Below are 18,742 nucleotides of genomic sequence, written 5' to 3' on the forward strand. Positions count from 1 at the left end.
AATGTTACCTTCTGATGGGGCAGAAGAGTACAGTAGCCCGTTCCACTGACCCAGCTGAGAAATGATGTAAAATGTAACAAGGTTCCTGAAATAACTGCACAGAGGCCAGTATCCTGGCACCTGGTCACTGTTTATTTCCTTGTGCAGAGTACACTGGTTATGGCCAGCCAACTCGGAGTTAGTTGCCTCCATAGAGGAGATTCAGACTTCCCTGTTATCTCTGTCAGCCAGGGCTCCCTATTTGGCCCAGGTTAACAATGCCAATCAAGGATCTCGTAGTCAGTAAGATATACCTGGTTCCAATGACTACAGTTCCCTGATGAGATTTTGTATGTCTTTTTCTCCTGTTAGGTTGGATTCATCGATTTCATTGTGCACCCTCTCTGGGAGACGTGGGCTGATCTGGTTTATCCAGATGCCAAAGAGATACTTGACAACCTGGAGGACAACCGTGATTGGTTCGACAGCATGATCCCTCACAGCCCGCCCTCACCCCAATCCCTGGACCTGGCAGACAAAAGCAATTTCCTGCTGGACATTACAAAGCCCACAGAGGCCTTGAGCACCAATGCCAGCTCCTATGAGGAAATGCACAGCTGCAGCAGCCCAGAGACAACAGACACTGACTTCTCTGAATTGTCGGAGACCGTCGAAGCTGGCCGAGCCCATTACTCCAGGAAATTGGGCAGGGGCAGCTACTTAGCCCCACTACCCGCCGACGATAGCGAGGTGGGCAACTCGTCTGCTGAAGAAGGCAGTTCCAGGGATTCGGGGAGTAGTACTCCAGAGAGCAGGTATCAGCCACCCCCTGACTATCAGCCCATCCTATTCAAGTCCCAGCCTCCAAAGGAAGGAGCCAGCCAAAACACATGGGATGTGTCAGGGCAAGGCAGCAGACAGGACCTGGCAGACTTGTCAGGGCAAGGCAGCAGACAGGACCTGGCAGACTTGTCAGGGCAAGGCAGCAGACAGGACGTGGCAGATGAGTCAGCGCGAGGCAGCAGACAGGACGTGGCAGATGAGTCAGCGCGAGGCAGCAGACAGGACCTGGCAGATGAGTCAGCGCGAAGCAGCAGACAGGACCTGACAGATGAGTCAGCGCGAGACAGCAGACAGGACCTGGCAGAAGCAGATGCAAGCCTCTCAGATCTTCCACTGGGCACCTAACAAGACAAAGACTTTGTACATTATTTAATAAATTCATTCTTTTTCTGGTATCAAAGCACACACCAACCAGCTGTAGCTTTACATGTCATGCAGCTGGGATCTTCGCTGTGAGCTGGTTGAGGAAGGCAGCAGGAGAGAGACATTTTGGCCAGTGTCAACCACAACAATGAGCAACCAAAAGGAAACCAAAACATATCCAAAACAAACAGTGCCGTGATGTTACCCCCACTTGTCTTGGCAACGGGGGAGTTTTTTTTAAGAAAAAGGAGATCGCTGGCAAGAAATGTATCCAATCTAAATCCGAAGGAGGAGTAAAGAAATCGGATGGAGTCAGGAAGGGAAACCAGCTTGGAGAGCAAGATTTTATTTTTCATTTTTTTCTTTTTTTTAAACAAAATGCCTTCAGCAAAAATAAAAAAAAAACTAAGAAGGAGAAAAGGCTTAAAGTGTAGCCAGGGAAGCGAGTGCATGTGGTAAAGGGGGAGCACAATGGTTGCTGGCCTGCTGAGAACTGTCCCTTGAACTGGGAAGGTTGAATGAGTTGGATCGTGGCACTGACTCCAGCATGCACTGGAATAGAGACTGGAGGACACGAGAAATCGATGCCTTTTTAATTGAATTGGAAACTGTCAGCAGCGTGACAGGACTTTTATTTGGGTACAAACAAAACATTTAAAAGGAGGGTTTATCGGTCCTTTTTTATTTTAAAAAGTGATCTGTATTTTTCTTAAATGAATATTTTTAGCAACTTTTTTACACAATTTGACTTGTGATTATGTGAGTCTTGGATTGGACCGTGTTGACTGCTGCCCTTAATGTCTCCGTGTGTGTGTGTGTGTGTGTGTGTGTGTGTGTGTGTGTGTGTGTTTGTGAGAGACACACATGTCCCCACTATCTTTCTTTGTGTGTTTCAATATAAACACACCAACAGTGTGAAATACAGCCCAATAGACTGTTTGGCTGGTTTTCATACTATTCATATCTGTACTGGTTTCACTGAACCTGCTGTGTGAATCTGCAAAAGTGCCTGTGTGTGAGAGATTGTGAATGATAGATTCTGTGCATCAGGCTCTGTAACAGTGACTGTGACTGAGGGTGTTGGGATTGTGGGCATGTGTGAGTGGGAGAGTGTGAATACAGCTGTGATGGAAACATTACATACTGATTATTGTGCAGTTATGGATTTTTTTCTGCAGCCTGTCTCCTGCTGCCCCACATCATCGTTTCAAATTTTGCATTAATTCTCTGTGCCACCAAGCGTGAACTCATGCTCGTCTCTGAGTTAAAAGATAATGTTGAGTTTTGATTGCTCACCTGAAGGGGTGAATATTTACCAAACAACAAACAGAACCTCAGCATTGTGGGCCCAATGGACAGTTGATTTTAGTTTCAGGAGGGGCTAACAATGTGCATAGCAGGGTATGGATCCTGAGACGCTGTGGGAAGCCTGTTACAAAGCACTTGCTGCTGGATTGAGGGCCTGGCATTGGGAAAAGGGACCCTCTGAGACCCACCCTCTACTCCATGCCCCCCACCCGCCATTCCACACCCTCAGAACCTACCTCATGACACTCCCCCATACCATCCCTCAGCCCTGTGACTCCCATCCCAAACACATCACTTGACCGCCCCAGTTCCCCACCCCATTGCACCCCCCACCATCATGAGCGACGCATCTCCCACCGTCAAGAACCCGCATCCTACAACATCCCCAGGACACCAAGCAGTGGGCAGGGCCCCTGTCACCTGCATTGAAACCCTCCCCCCCCCACCAAATGTGGACACTCGGGGGGAGCAAACCCCCTCTGTGGAGGATGAGATGATGGGAACACCATTGCAATGCTCAGTGACAGCCCACTATGTGCAGGTGATGTGGGCTGAGGACAGAGTCAAACTGTCACTCACCCTTCAGCCAAACCAAAGGATTCAGAGTGTGTTTCCTCACCTGGTTGCATTTGTATTTTTCTCCTCGTCCTTTAAGATTATCATACTCCCCAGTGTTCGAAATGAGGGTGAGGGATTTTCAAAGGGTGGTGCTGAAGGATGAAGTTACTGCAACAGATTACAAATGAATGGAGAGGCACACTTCATTGCGTAAACTGAGGTGAGAATGAACTTATCTGCAATTGTGCCTGCCCCCTACTTTGGATGCTCAGCGTTACGCAGTATTTGGTCGCACGGCCTTGCCGCTGCAGGCTCACATTCGTGATCCACAAGCCATCCCATGCTGTGCTTTATTGTTCTATTTCGGGGAAATGCAGAACTGAAATCTAATCAGCACATCTCTTACGAAAGGGCACATGCACCTTCTAACCCAACGACCACAGCTTCTGTCTGCCCCTCACACAGAAAAGCAGAAGTGAATCTCAAGGTAATATCCCTCACCCAACACAAACTCAACTAAAATGCAATTAGTAACCACCTCCCACCATCAACACCACCTCCTTCTCTCTCCTTCATGTGATTATCCAGTTTTCCCCTCAAATCTATTGATTTTAGTTCTCCTTGACCATTCCCTGTGGGAATGAGTTCCGTGTTCTCCCCCCTCCAGGGGTAAATTTATACCCTCAAATAACAGCAAAATACCGCAGATGCTGGAGGCCTGAAATAAGAATAGAGTGCTGCCAACACCCAGCAGCATCTGTGGAGAGAGAAATGGAATTGATGCTTTGAGTCTGATGACTCTTCTTCGGAATCTTCTCCCGAAATGTTTCAATCAGATGCGAGACATTAACTCTGTTCCTATCTCCACAGATGCTGCCAGACCTGCTGAGTTTCTCCAGCATTTTCTGTGCATGTTTTATTTATGTCCCTTGATCCTCCACAAGGGAGAACGCCCAAATAATTGCACTATCAAACCCTGAATAATTTCAATAACCTCCTCCCAAGTCACTTCTTAGTAATCTTTTTAGAAAAAAGAACCACAGTCTGTTCGAACTTCCATGTTAATTATAACTTTTCAATCTTATATCAAATCAGGCAAGTACCTTTCCCATCTGGGTCTTTGTCATTTTTGTAACATGGAGACCAGAGCGCGAAGCATGATCTAATCAAAGTCTGTAGAAAGACCATGGGATCTCCTGGTGCAGTGGTACTGTCCCTACCTCTGGGCCTGAAGATCCCTGTTCAATCCCCCTCCCTGGAAGTGTACCAAAATATGACTAAACAGATTGATTCGAATAACTGTAAGAAGACCAGAACTGTGCACGTTGAATATTGAAAAACGGTTCATTTCTGCTTTAAATCTACTTGCACTCTTAAGAAACCAACTTCTCGACTTGACCAAAGATGAATCCAGGGCTAATTGTAGCGAACAAATGTTGACTCAAGCTTGAGGTACATTGGAGATGGAAACAAAGGTTAGTCATAAGGATGGCAGGGTCTTGGAAATAGTTATCTTCAACCAAAGGAATTGGGGCATTCTACACTATTTACTATACATAGATAAATGAGTGATCCATTTCCCCATTCCCTCAGCCCCAGTTTTAACATTTCATGCCCAGTACAGCTTCTCTTTAAGATGCTTCCATTTTCTTGAAACCTAAGGTCAGTTTCTGAGCTGTTAACAATGTATGTGCCCTCTCCCATTAAAACCCTGCAACACTTCAGCCTTCACCTGACATCCCCATTTCATTCCCCCCCGCATTGTTCCATTTACTCATTTTTGGTAATCAATGCAGTCATTCCACTCTTATCCACGATCCTGGTCACAAACATTAGCCCACATCCCATGGCCCTGTGCATTCAACCAGTCTGCTTGTGAGTGTGTGCACTTGGGTGTAATACAGAGAAACTGCGCCCTGTGATGTTCCACCAATCTGCAGAATTTTCACAGGCCTTTGCAGAGGGGAGAGAGGGGTGGTTGTGGTTTAGTTGGCAAGATGGGGAAGTGGAAGTTGGGTTTAGGGCAATAGCTCTTAAGGACAGGATCTGGAGACTTGAGGGTGAGAGGGAGGTTGGAGACGGGTGGGATTCCTTCCATTCTGCAGAGTGCACTGATCCTGCAGCTGACTTATCAGGTGCTAACTTTATCCTCCTCTTAACTTTCATCCTGTGCCTTGCCTTCAGCACATTCCAAACCATCTTTCTGATGGAAAAACCTGTGCAGAAAGAGGATTCATTGTATTACTCTCCGTCCCATCCATATTGCCCCTGATGTTGACAAGAGCAGAACTAGGATGTCCGGCATTGTGGAGGGAGGCACAGTGGGGGATAATGACATGGAGGGGCCGCTTTGAAACTACAAAGTGTGGTCTTCTAAGCAGTAACGTATCCCTAGTTTTAAAGGGGCATTGCACTGCACAGTTTGGAGGGCTGACCCAGAGATTGTAAGCTTGCTCCACAATCATCTTAATACTTGTTGTAAGGGATGTAGTACTGGGCTCAATAGAATCAAAAGACTCCTTTGGGTTAGGCAGGTGCGATGGTATCTGAAGAGTTGCTTTTGGAACATAGTTGACTTGAGCAGACTCGTTCAGAACAACTGGGCACCCCACCCCCCTCTACTTTGACTTCAGTTTCAATCAGGCTGAGGTAGTGGTATCAGGGTCTAAAATGTACAGGAAGGTCAGAGGTCAGTAATATCAGTAAGAATGTGAAGATTGTTTTATAAAAATTGTTCATTTTCTTGGTGTTGATGGCAAGGCTGGCATTTATTGCCCATCCCTTAATGCCTCACAATAAACTGATGCTAGACCCTGTTCCTGAATTGCTGAAGTTGCAGGCAGTGGAGGTGTGCCAATGGGTCAGCATTCTGACCCAGCAAGGGTCAAGGACTTTAGAAGGTGGTTAGGCCAGGTGAACTGATTTAATTCCAATGTCACAGTGAGGGGGGTTCTCTGATCCTGTGTTATTGATCTGTTTTGGGGCTCAGTAGACCCATCTCGGACGAAAACACCCACCCCCGTTTTGTCGTATTCATAAACGTGACATTTGTCAGTCATTGCCTCGACCAAGCTTTCTAATTGTCCCGGGGGTAGCAGATGTTGTGGTGGAGATTGGAACTATTCCCTGTCTTTGACCTCAGCTTGGGAAAAGAAAATAACTTGGACTGTGTCAAGCCACAAGTTAGTAAAAAAGCAGCTGAATGGTTAGAATATTTCTCTTGAGTTCAGGTGTCTCGAGTTTGGATCAAGACGCCATCACCCAGTGTTTTGGTGTTTATGAGCAGTGGAGAGTCTGAATCCTCACATGTGAATGTCCCTCAGTCGGGCTGACTGCTGGGTGAAACTGCCCCGAGAAGCAGAATCTCAGCCTTTCTCAGCTGCCTGCTTTCAGGGGCACCCTGGGGCTGATCTCCTGTTCCATACACTGGCAGCGGGACCTGGAGGAGCTCCTTCACATTAAGTAAATCCAGAATCCAGCCTCACTGGGCTTGTTTCCATATGAACACTTTTGACTGTAAATCCTGTAAGGCTTCCGAGAAACTTCCCTCATCCGCACCAGAGTGAAATGAATAACCCTTTTAAAAACTGAACGAACTGCGGATGCTGTAAATCGGAAACAAAAGCAAAAAATTGCTGGAAAAGCTCAGCAGGTCTGGCAGCGTCAGTGGAGAGAAAGCAGTTGGAGGGGTCACTTGATCCAAAGCATCAACTCTGATTTCTTTCCAAGTGACCCTTCCAACTGCTTTCTCTCTACAGATGCTGCCAAACCTGCTGAGCTTTTCCAGCAACTTCTGTTTTTGTTTCTGAAATTAACCCTTACTGCTCAGGGAATAAATTGAGGCTCGGTACTCACTGCACTATTGAAACCTTATCTTGAAATTCAGATCCAAAGTAACCCAGCTCTTGATGGGACCATGTACCTTTGGAAAACTCTCCTGTTCAATAGTCACCATGGGCTAATACAAAGTGTTAAGTCTGTGTTACAGCATATTCAGAGTGACAATTTGTCGCCTACCTCTGGTTTATTTACACTCGGCTTGCAATTCCGACCACCCTGACACGTAATGTGCTACCACACTTCCTGAGTCACCTTGAATGAACAAGAGAAAATCAGTGACCCTGGAGGAAATTCAATACACATTCCCTGCTATAACACTCCTTTTTAAAGACAAATAGATCATCTGTCTTGTCGTGAGGAACTTGTGGAATATGTCAGTTGTGAGAGTCACATAATGTAGCTTCAAGTTATATGATCTTACATTAATTCCCCACACCTTCACCTCACAAGCTCAAATCTTGTTTCTGTGCCATTAGGGGAAGATAGTGCCCGATACCTAAATGAAGTTGTATGTGCTGGCATGTGCCAACCAAAGACCTCATCACCATCTGAAATAACGCACCAAACTTCAATGCAATGCCAAACAGGACGGGGCAAAGATCAACAGTGAGACACATATCTGCCTGGTAAATTACCAGTGTCTTCTTCCTGTCCTGTTTCTGTAACCGTGTGCCATTCTGTCATCAACTGATCCTTCAAGCGGGTGCACCATACATACATAAACACATACACACACATAAACAATGTTCTGTTTCCATTCATTAAAAAAGTTAGTAATAACAGAAAAGAATGGCTTTTCACATAAAGATCTTCAACAAACAAAGGTATTTATGGCCATTTGACCAAGGTGCCAGGATGTAGTTAATGGTCTCAATCATTCTGTTGTGTATAAGCATTAATGACTGAGAAATAGAATTGCTTTCACCACACTCAATTTTTTTGACCATTTCTTTCTCTTCAGCTATTTTCAATGTGTATAATTGTTGTAATTAAGTTCACTATTTATTCCCATCTGTACAGCAGCATCTTTCCAAGGGAAGAGGTGCAGGGTCCCTGTTAAGCTCTGATTTAGAGTATGACTAGTATCTATACCTGTATGTTGTTGTAGATGTAACACAAACTGCTTCATATAAAGTTTTCAATAACATTTTGATTGTCCTTGTCTTATGTTCTGAAACTTTGTACCGTGCTTTAAATTTCTGTCACGTTTTGCCTGGTATGGAGGGAAGGTCTTATGAGGAAAGGCTGAGGGACTTGAGGCTGTTTTCATTAGAGAGAAGAAGGTTGAGAGGTGACTTAATTGAAACATATAAAATAATCAGAGGGTTAGATAGGGTGGATAAGGAGAGCCTTTTTCCTAGGATGGTGACGGCGAGCACGAGGGGGCATAGCTTTAAATTGAGGGGTGAAAGATATAGGACAGATGTCAGAGGTAGTTTCTTTACTCAGAGAGTAGTAAGGGAATGGAACGCTTTGCCTGCAACGTTAGTAGATTCGCCAACTTTAAGTACATTTAAGTCGTCATTGGACAAGCATATGGATGTACATGGAATAGTGTAGGTTAGATGGGCTTGAGATCGATATGACAGGTCGGCACAACGTCGAAGGCCGAAGGGCCTGTACTGTGCTGTAATGTTCTATGTTCTATGTTCTATGTTTATTCCCATGTGTTCACTGACCTATGTGGGGGCATTTCTGGACCACAAGCCAATGTTAAAATTCTTATCTTGGTCCTGAAATCTATCCATGACCCTACATCGGCTTCCAAGCTTTACAACCCTGCAAGGTCCATGCTCTTCTTCAAAATAGTGCAGTGTCATAAGAGAGAGAAGACAAGGTTTCAAGTCATCCAAAAGAGAGCACCTTTGACACTCCAACAGTATCACTTATGTCCATTAGCCTAGGCTTCTACACTCACATTTATAGAGTTGGTTCTGGACATAGCTGACCCAGAGAGAGTGCAACCCAGAATCAGGGAAGTGTTATAGCGTAGGAGGAGACCATTCAGCCCATCTTGCCTGTACCATCTTATTAACTGAGCATCATCACCGAGAACCATTCTCCTGTTTGTTCCTTAACCCTTCCACAAGCCTTCGATCCAAATAACCATCCCATGCCACTCTTGAATGCTTCAATTGAACCTGCCTCCACCACATTTCCAGGCAGTGCATTCCATAATGAAACTTAGCTGACAGCTCTAAAGAGAGCCACCAATCGAGTCCTGAGCTACTGGAGATCTCCAGTTTCAGTGATTGAGCCTAATGTAGGAAAATAGTAGGCCATTCAGCCTCTTGAGCCTGTTCTGCCATTCAACAGGATCATGGTTGATCTGTGGCCTAACTCCATTTACCTGCCCTTGGCCCACATCCCTTAATACCTTGCTTAATAAGAAATTATCTATCTCAGATTTAAAATTATCAGCTGATCCAATATCCACTGTGGTTTGTGGAAGAGAGTTCCAAACCCCTACCACCTTGTGCATCCAAAAATCTCTCCTGAATAGGCTAGCCCTAATGGTCAGACCGTGCCCCCCCCCCCACCCCCCCGCCCCCCCCCACCCCCCCACCCCCCCCCGCCCCCCCCCACCCCCCCACCCCCCCCCCCCGCCCCCCCCCCCGCGCCCCCCCCCCCCCCCCGCCCCCCACCAGTTCTAGAATCCCCAACCAATGGAAATAATATATTTGCTGTGTCTTTTCCTGTTAATGGGCTCAGGCTGAATGGATCTGCTTCTGAGCTCCTATTGCCAGCTCTAAGATCCTTGCTCCAGCAGGGAGAGATGGCAAGCACTGAAAACTTTGGAGAAACTCAGCAGGTCTGATAGCATCTTTAGAGAGAGAAACAGAGTTTTGAGTCTGATGTGACTTCTTCAACACTGAAGAGTGTTAGAAACTTTTTTTAATGTACTTTTGTTGGTGGCAGAGGATGAACAGGAGGGTGGATTGCGAAAAGGCCCAGTGCAAAAGACAAAGGGGTTGGTAACAGTGATGGAACAGAAAATGAGATGGAAAGTGGGTATAAATTAAGGTGTGAAAGGGAAAGAATGGGTCGTCTCTGCGAAGAACTAAGTAAACAAGACACAAAAATAGCTGAAAAGTCTCAGTAGGTCTGGCAGTCTGGGGAGAGAAAGTAGAGTTAACGTTTCAAGTCCAGTGACCCTTCTTCAGAACGCTGCTTTCTCTCCACAGATGTTGGCCACAACTACTGAGTTTTCCCAGCAACTTTGGTTTTCATTTCAAATTCGGGGGGAAGCAATGGCCTCGTGGTATTATCGCTGGATTGTAAATCTAGTGGTGACCCCTGCTTAAAACCCTCCCATGGCAGATGGTGGAATTTCAATTCAACAAAGAAACTGGAAGTAAGGGTTTATTGATAACCATGAAATCATTGTCAATTGTCAGAAAAATATCCATTTGATTCACCAATGTGAAAGAAGTTTAGCACACTTTACCTTCATTGCTCAGTCCTTTGCGTGTAGGAAGGATGTTATTAAGCCGGAGACGTTTCACAAGAGATAATAGGAACTGCAGATGCTGGAGAGTCTGAGATAACTATAGCTGCTTGGCCTGCTGTGTTCATCCATCTCCACACCTTGTTATCTAGGTTTCACAAGAGAGTTACCAGGGTGTTACAGTGCTCCAATGAAGCTCAGCACAAGCTGGAAGAACAACACCTCATTTTCCACTTGAGGACCCTGCTGCCGTCCGGACTCAATAACGAGTTCAATCATTTTAAGGGCCTAAACTCTCCCATGTCCTACCCTGCTACACCACACATCAGACCTTGTTATCAGATAGTCTACCATTACATACGACCTATTGTTAGCTGCTAACAGTCTCCATTAACAACTATTCAATCTCTTAGACAGATCATTATCCACTCCATTGTCTGTCCAACTGTTCTCTCTCTTTGGGCTCTATTGCCACCTATAATTTACTCCTTTACCCCCTCCCCCAACCCTATCTTCTGCATATTTTCTGACATTTTCCCAGCTACCATGAGTTCTGAGGAGGGGTCACTAGCCTTGAAATGTTGACTCTGGTTTCTCTTCACAGATTCTGCCACATCGGATGAGCTTTTCTAGCAACTTTTGTTTTTGTTACTAGGATGTTGCTGGGTATGGAATGTTTGAGTTGTTAGGCAAAGCTGGATAGGCTAGGACTTTTTTCACTCGACTATAAGTGGCTGAGAGCGATCTTATAGAAGTTTATGAAATACTGAGGAGCATAGATACAGTTAATGGCAGTTGTCTTTGTCCTAAATTGGGGGTTTTCGAGACTTGGGGGCACATCTTTAAGGTGATAGGAGAGAGATTTAAAAAGGGCATGGGGGCACTTTCTTTACATGTCATATGGAATGAACTTCCTGAGGAAGTGATGGATGTGGGTACAAATACAATGTTTAAAAGACCTCTCTCTGTTGAAGGGTCCAGGCCCGAAACATCAGCTTTTGTGCTCCTGAGATGCTGCTTGGCCTGCTGTGTTCATCCGGCTCCACACTTTGCTATCTTGGATTCTCCAGCATCTGCAGTTCCTATTATCTCTGATGTTTAAAAGGCATTTGGATAAGTACATAAATAGAAACGGTTTGGAGCGATATAGGCCAGGAGCAGGCAAGTGTGACTAGTTCAGTTTGGGATTACATTTGACATGGACTGGTTGGACTGAAGGTTCTGTTTCCGTGCTATGACTCTATGTTCTTTGGAGCAGAAAATCTGCCATCCTCACCTGGTCTGGCCTACATGTGACTCCAGACCCACAGCAATATGCTTGACTCTTAATTAGGAATGGGCAGTAAGTGCTGGCCTGGACGATGATGCTCACATCCCATGAATAATTAATAAAAAAACATTTCCAGTATCCACGGTTCTGAGGTTTTTAAAGTAAACAAGACATAATCGAGGCAGGTTTGTGGGAGAGGTGGGTTGTGAGGGTGTAGAGAATGTAATGACATTTGAGAACAGACATAACACAGTCAGTTTTCAGACGTTTGGTCGCCATTCTAGGTAACATCATCAGTGAGCCTCCGACGAAGCGCTGGTGTTATGTCCGGCTTTCTATTTATCTGGTTAGGTTTCCTTGGGTTGGTGATGTCATTTCCTGTGTAGGTGATGTCATTTCCCGTTCTTTTTCTCAGGGGATGGTAGATTGGCTCCAAATCCATGTGTTTGTTGATGGAGTTCCGGTTGGAATGCCACGCTTCTAGGAATTCTCGTGCGTGTCTCTGTTTGGCTTGTCCTAGGATGGATGTGTTGTCCCAATCAAAGTGGTGTCCTTCCTCATCTGTGTGTAAGGATACGAGTGATAGTGGGTCACTATGTTACCTAGAATGGTGACAAAACATCTGGGAACAAACCTTACAGCTCAGTGAACGAGCTTACATCTCGAACACAATAAAGACCCACTCTCTTGTGGACCGAGAGGACGAGAGTGCTGTCTTGGAGGTGAAAGGAGGACGTCGGGTTGGCTGTGCACCCTTGCGACCAGTGGATCTTAATGCTGGCTTCGGCCTAACGCTGGTTCAGGGGAGCTGCCAACCTGCAACGATGGCTGCGGCAAGTGCTCGTGCCCCAGGTCAGGGGGTCCGGAACACCATCCGTGTTTCTGTAAAGAAGGTGGATGAAGGTGCACCTGTGGACTGCACCTTCTTCGTGAAGAGGGTCCTGTTGGAGTGTTGTGGGTTTGCTGCTGCGGACATTTACTGCCTGCAGGATTTCCCCAGAGGAGGTTTTTACGATGTGACCTTCCGGAGTGCCAAGCTTTGCGAGCGCTTCCTGGAGGTTTTCAAGGAGAAAGGAGGTGAGGGCCCCCTCTCTGTATTGACCGCTGTCCCACTGTTTGTGATGCCAGCGCAGAGGAGCCGTATGGTGACTGTACATATGTACAACCCGCATGTGCCAGCAGTTGATGTCCTGACCTTCCTCGGAAGGTATGTGAAGGTGGAAGGGGGCCTAACCGACATCATGGACCCCTTTGGCATCTGGACGAGTAAGAGGCAGGTCAAGGTGACGCTGAGGATGGGCGCAAACGGGAATGTCGCACACCCACCGTCCAGCTTCGCGATCGGCGGGAGCAGGGGCTACCTGACCTATGCAGGGCAACCTAAAGTCTGCCATGCCTGTGGTAGGTCAGGTCACATGGCGGCCGACTGCAAAGTCACCATCTGCAGGAACTGCAAGGAGGAGGGACACCTTGCAAAGGATTGCCCACAAGAGAAAAGCTGCAACCTTTGCGGGGAAGCGGGCCACTTCTATAGGGCATGCCCGCGGCGGGGTACCACCTACGCCCAGGTCGCCGGCAGGGGAAATGCGGGGCCAGCCCCCCCGGAGGAGAGGAAGGCACCAGGGCCCAGCAAGGACCCCACTAATGTGCAGGAGGGCCAGGTCGTGCAGGAGGGCCCAGCCCTGCAGGATGGGCCCGAGGCCAGCAAAGCACCCCTGCAGGCTCCGATCCCCCCCGACAACCCGGAGCCAATGGAGGCGGCGGCAGGCGACCCAGGGGAGTGGACTACAGTCCGGAAAGCGAGGAGGAAGGTGCGTCGACGGGCCCAGGAACCGCAACAATCAGGAGGGAAGAGACAGCTACAGGGGGGCAATAAGAGCTCCTCTGACGAGGAGGATTCGGAGAGGGCCCACCCGAAGCAGAACTTAAAGGTCTCGAGGGGGAAGGAAAGCAGCACCCCGCTTCCAGGTGACGGGAGGCGTCCTGAGGCTCACTCCGACACCCAGTCAAGTGCCGCTGGAGCACTGGAGGGCCCCCCCGGAACTTCCAGGCGGGAAGGAGGAAACAGCACATCCCCAGCCTGATCCGGAGCCGGACCCTCCTGCCTCCGCACCCCTGACGGTGGGATGCCACCCGGAAGGCAGCACAGACGGTTTCCTGAGCCCAGAGAGCGTCCAGCAGTTAGCCCGGGCAATGGGCATGAAGGGACAGATGGAGGGGCTGGACCTTGGACCTGGGGAGGGTACTGCGGTCACTGCCCACAATGGGGATACGAATTGCGAGTATTAATGTGCGCAGCGTCAAGTCAACCGCGAGATGTGTGTCCACGTTAGCCTCCCTGACCACCATCAAGGCGGACCTCCTATTTCTGCAGGAGTGCGGGATACCGCACCTCAGCAGGTACGGGAAATGGTCCGGCGCCTGGACCTGTGAGCCTTCGATCTGGTCGGGGGGTAACGACTGTCGGTCCTCGGGCCTGGCTATTCCGCTGCGGGGGCACAACTTCACCATCTCTCAAGTTCAGGAGGTGGTGGTGGGGCGCCTCCTAGTGGCTGACATCACCTACAGGAATGCTCCCCTGAGGCTGATCAACGTGTACGCCCCAGTGGTACGGAGTGAGCGGTTGGACGTCCTGCAGCGGCCTCCACCCCTGCTGGCTACGTCCAGGCCGGTCATCCTAGGCAGAGACTTCAACTGCATCATTGATGCAGATGGAAGATCCGGTGTGGGGACAGCGGGTGGGGGGAGTCAACTGGACGTCACGTCCAGATTCCTGATGGGCACGGTGAAGGACGCCAAGCTGCTCAACGTCTTCAGCACCCCTGCAGACGGAGCGCAGCGGAGATACACCTGGTCGCGGCCAGACGGGTCTATCCACTCAAGGATAGACTTCCTGTTTGTGTCACGGACGTTCTCGGTCAGATCCACTGGTGTCGAGCCGGTGTTCTTCTCTGACCACCGCCTCCTGCTGGCCGACTGTCACTTACAGGACGACCAGCCGGCCGGCAAGGGGACGTGGAAGCTCAACACGACTCTGTTGACCCCAGAGAACGTCGAGGAGCTTAAGAGGGAGTACGCCGGTTGGAGAACCGTGAAACCCCTCTTTGAGTCTCCAGGCGACTGGTGGGAGATGGTGAAGGAGAACATCAAGAGGCTCTTTGTCCTCAAGGGTGTTCAGAAGGCAAGAGAGAGGCGGGGAAAGCTGTCGCGACTCCAGAAAAGGGTGCAGAACCTGCTCCTTCTGCAGTTGATGGGGGTCGATGTCACGGAGGACCTCCGCGAGGTGAGGGGCCAGCAAGCCTCACTCTTCGCCGCGGAGGCCTCCAGGATAATCTTCCGGTCCAGGGTCCGCTCTGTGGAGCAGGACGAGACGTGCTCGCGTTTCTTCTTTCAGAAGGTGCACAAAGAGAGCTCTGTGCTTAGCCGGCTGAAGGAGGACGACGGCTCGGTGACGTCGTCTCGGCCCGACATTTTGAGGATCAACAGATCCTTCTATGCCGGACTGTACGACACGAAGCCCACGGACAGCACGGCCTCCGAGTCGTTCCTGTCGTCTATCACGGAGGTCTTAGATGACGGCACGAGGGAGTGGCTGGACCGGCCGATATCCCTGGACGAGCTGGCCAGAGCCCTCAAGTCCTTGGAGAGGAATAGGACTCCCGGAAGTGATGGCTTACCGGTTGGGCTGTATTCCGCTCTGTGGGGCCTGGTCGGCCAGGACCTGCTGGAGATGTACAATAGTGCGCTTCGGGCAGGGGAAATGTGCAAGTCCATGAGGAAGGGCATCATCACCCTCATTTACAAGAGGAAGGGGGAGAGGGAAGAAATTAAGAATTGGCGTCCCATTTCACTTTTGAACGTGGGCTACAAAATCCTGGCCAAGGTCATTGCCAACCGGGTCAGGTCTGTCCTGGAGTCGGTGATTCACCCTGACCAAACCTGTGCTGTGCCGGGCAGGAAGATCGCTGAGAGCCTCGCGCTCATCAGGGATACGATCGCCTACGTACAGGACAGGCGGGTGGACACCTGCCTCGTCAGCCTGGACCAGGAGAAGGCCTTCGACAGGGTCTCTCATGCTTACATGAGGGACGTCCTCTCCAAATTGGGGTTCGGGGAGGGCATCCGCAATTGGATCCGGCTGCTCTACGCCAACATCGTTAGCGCAGTCTCGATCAACGGGTGGGAATCAGACAGTTTTCCTGTTAGATCTGGAGTCAGGCAGGGCTGCCCGCTCTCTCCTGCCTTGTTCGTGTGCTGTGTGGAGCCCTTCGCCGCCTCCATCAGGAAGGACGTGAGCCTGAAGGGCGTGACTATCCCAGGCAGCGGAGGCCTTCAGGTCAAGACCTCCCCGTACATGGATGATGTCGCCGTCTTCTGCACCGATCGTCGGTCGGTGAGTAGGCTGTTGGGCATCTGCGGCCAGTTTGAACTGGCCTCGGGTGCCAAAGTCAATAGGGGTAAGAGCGAGGTCATGTGCTTCGGGAACTGGGACGACCGCTCCTTCATCCCCTTCACCGTCAGGACAGACTACCTGAAGGTGCTGGGTGTTTGGTTTGGTGGAGCTGGGGCATGCACTAAGACTTGGGAGGAGTGTATCTCCAAATTGAAGCAGACGCTGGGCAGGTGGACGCTCCGGTCCCTCTCCATCGCGGGTAAGAACCTGGTTGTCAGGTGCGAGGGGCTTTCGGTACTGTTGTATGTGGCGCAGGCCTGGCCTATTACCTGGACCTGCGCCGCTGCGGTCACCCGGGCCATCTTCCACTTCATTTGGGGGTCGAGGATGGACCGGGTCCGCAGAGATACCATGTACAAAGACCTGGGAAATGGGGGAAAGGGCGTACTGAATACCACCCTCGCCCTGACGGCTACCTTTGTGTGTGGCTGCATCAAGCTGTGCGTAGATCCTCAGTACGCAAACACCAAGTGTCACTACTTACTGAGGTTCTACCTGTCCCCGGTGTTGCAAAGGATGGGCCTGGCCTCGTTGTGTTGTCCCAATCAAAGTGGTGTCCTTCCTCATCTGTGTGTAAGGATACGAGTGATAGTGGGTCACTCGTATCCTTACATACGGATGAGGAAGGACACCACTTTGATTGGGACAACACATCCATCCTAGGACAAGCCAAACAGAGACACACACGAGAATTCCTAGAAGCATGGCATTCTAACCAGAACTCCATCAACAAACACATTGATTTGGAGCCAATCTACCATCCCCTGAGAAAAAGAACAGGAAATGACATCACCAACCCAAGGAAACCTAACCAGATAAATAGAAAGCCGGACATAACACCAGCACTTCGTCAGAGGCTCACTGATGGTGTTACCTAGAATGGTGACAAAACATCTGGGAACAAACCTTACAGCTCAGTGAACCAGCTTACATCTCGAACACAATAAAGACCCACTCTCTTGTGGACCGAGAGGACGAGAGTGCTGTCTTGGAGGTGAAAGGAGGACGTCGGGTTGGCTGTGCACCCTTGCGACCAGTGGATCTTAATGCTGGCTTCGGCCTAACGCTGGTTCAGGGGAGCTGCCCACCTGCAACGATGGCTGCGGCAAGTGCTCGTGCCCCAGGTCAGGGGGTCCGGAACAACATCCGTGTTTCTGTAAAGAAGGTGGATGAAGGTGCACCTGTGGACTGCACCTTCTTCGTGAAGAGGGTCCTGTTGGACTGTTGTGGGTTTGCTGCTGCGGACATTTACTGCCTGCAGGATTTCCCCGGAGGAGGTTTTTACGACGTGACCTTCAGGAGTGCCAAGCTTTGCGAGCGCTTCCTGGAGGTTTTCAAGGAGAAAGGAGGTGAGGGCTCCCTCTCTGTATTGACCGCTGTCCCACTGTTTGTGATGCCAGCACAGAGGAGCCGTATGGTGACTGTACACATGTACAACCCGCATGTGCCAGCAGCTGATGTCCTGACCTTCCTCGGAAGGTATGTGAAGGTGGAAGGGGACCTAACCGACATGGTGGACCCCTTTGGCATCTGGACGAGTAAGAGGCAGGTCAAGGTGACGCTGAGGATGGGCGCAGACGGGAATGTCGCACACCCACCGTCCAGCTTTGCGATCGGCGGGAGCAGGGGCTACCTGACCTATGCAGGGCAACCTAAAGTCTGCCATGCCTGTGGTAGGTCAGGTCACATGGCGGCCGACTGCAAAGACACCATATGCAGGGAGGAGGGACACCTTGCAAAGGATTGCCCACGAGAGAGAAGCTGCAACCTTTGCGGGGAAGCGGGCCACTTCTATAGGGCATGCCCGTGGTGGGGTACCACCTACGCCCAGGTCACCGGCAGGGGAAATGTGGGGCCAGCCCCCCCGGAGGAGAGGAAGGCACCAGGGCCCAGCAAGGACCCCACTAATGTGCAGGAGGGCCAGGCCGTGCAGGAGGGCCAGGCCGTGCAGGAGGGCCCAGCCCTGCAGGATGGGCCCGAGGCCAGCAAAGCACCCCTGCAGGCTCCGATCCCCCCCGACAACCCGGAGCCAATGGAGGCGGCGACAGGCGACCCAGGGGAGTGGACAACAGTCCGGAAAGCGAGGAGGAAGGTGCGTCGACGGGCCCAGGAACCGCAACAATCAGGCAGGAAGAGGCAGCTACAGGGGGGCTATAAGAGCTCCTCTGACGAGGGGGATTCGGAGAGGGCCCACCCGAAGCAGAGGTTCAAGGTCTCGAGGGGGAAAGAAAGCAGCACCCCCCTTCCAGGTGACGGGAGGCGTCCTGAGGTCACTCCGACACCCAGTCAAGTGCCGCTGGAGCACTGGAGGGCCCCCCGGAACTCCCAGGCGGGAAGGAGGAAACAGCACGTCCCCAGCCTGACCCGGAGCCGGACTCTCCTGCCTCCGTACCCCCGACGGGGGGATGCCACCCGGAAGGCAGCACGGACGGTTTCCTCAGCCCGGAGAGCGTCCAGCAGTTAGCCCGGGCAATGGGCATGAAGGGACAGATGGAGGGGCTGGACCTTGGACTTGGGGAGGGTACTGCGGTCACTGCCCACAATGGGGGTACGAATTGCGAGCATTAATGTGCGCAGCGTTAAGTCAACTGCGAGATGTGTGTCCCTTTTTGAGTGCGAGCAGCAGCGGAGGTAAGACGGTTCCGGAAGACTGCAGCTAAGGTAAAGCAGTTTATTTGTA

The 18,742-nt window shown here is 50.2% G+C and overlaps 1 protein-coding gene across 6 annotated transcripts in view; it reads left to right on the forward strand.

Moving 5' to 3' along the window:
• LOC125465965 (cAMP-specific 3',5'-cyclic phosphodiesterase 4C-like) overlaps positions 1–4,918 on the forward strand; it is a 340,991-nt gene extending 336,073 nt beyond the window's left edge. For all 6 annotated transcript variants that reach the window (XM_059638435.1, XM_059638436.1, XM_059638437.1 and 3 more), the window contains one exon: positions 352–4,918. In XM_059638435.1, coding sequence (XP_059494418.1) covers positions 352–1,167 — 816 coding nt within the window. In that variant the 3' untranslated portion in view covers positions 1,168–4,918. The remainder of the gene's footprint in view (positions 1–351) is intronic.
• The last annotated feature ends 13,824 nt before the right edge of the window (positions 4,919–18,742 follow it).

This window comes from Stegostoma tigrinum, chromosome 30, assembly GCF_030684315.1.
Source record: "Stegostoma tigrinum isolate sSteTig4 chromosome 30, sSteTig4.hap1, whole genome shotgun sequence".
NCBI classification, from domain to species: Eukaryota; Metazoa; Chordata; class Chondrichthyes; order Orectolobiformes; family Stegostomatidae; genus Stegostoma; species Stegostoma tigrinum.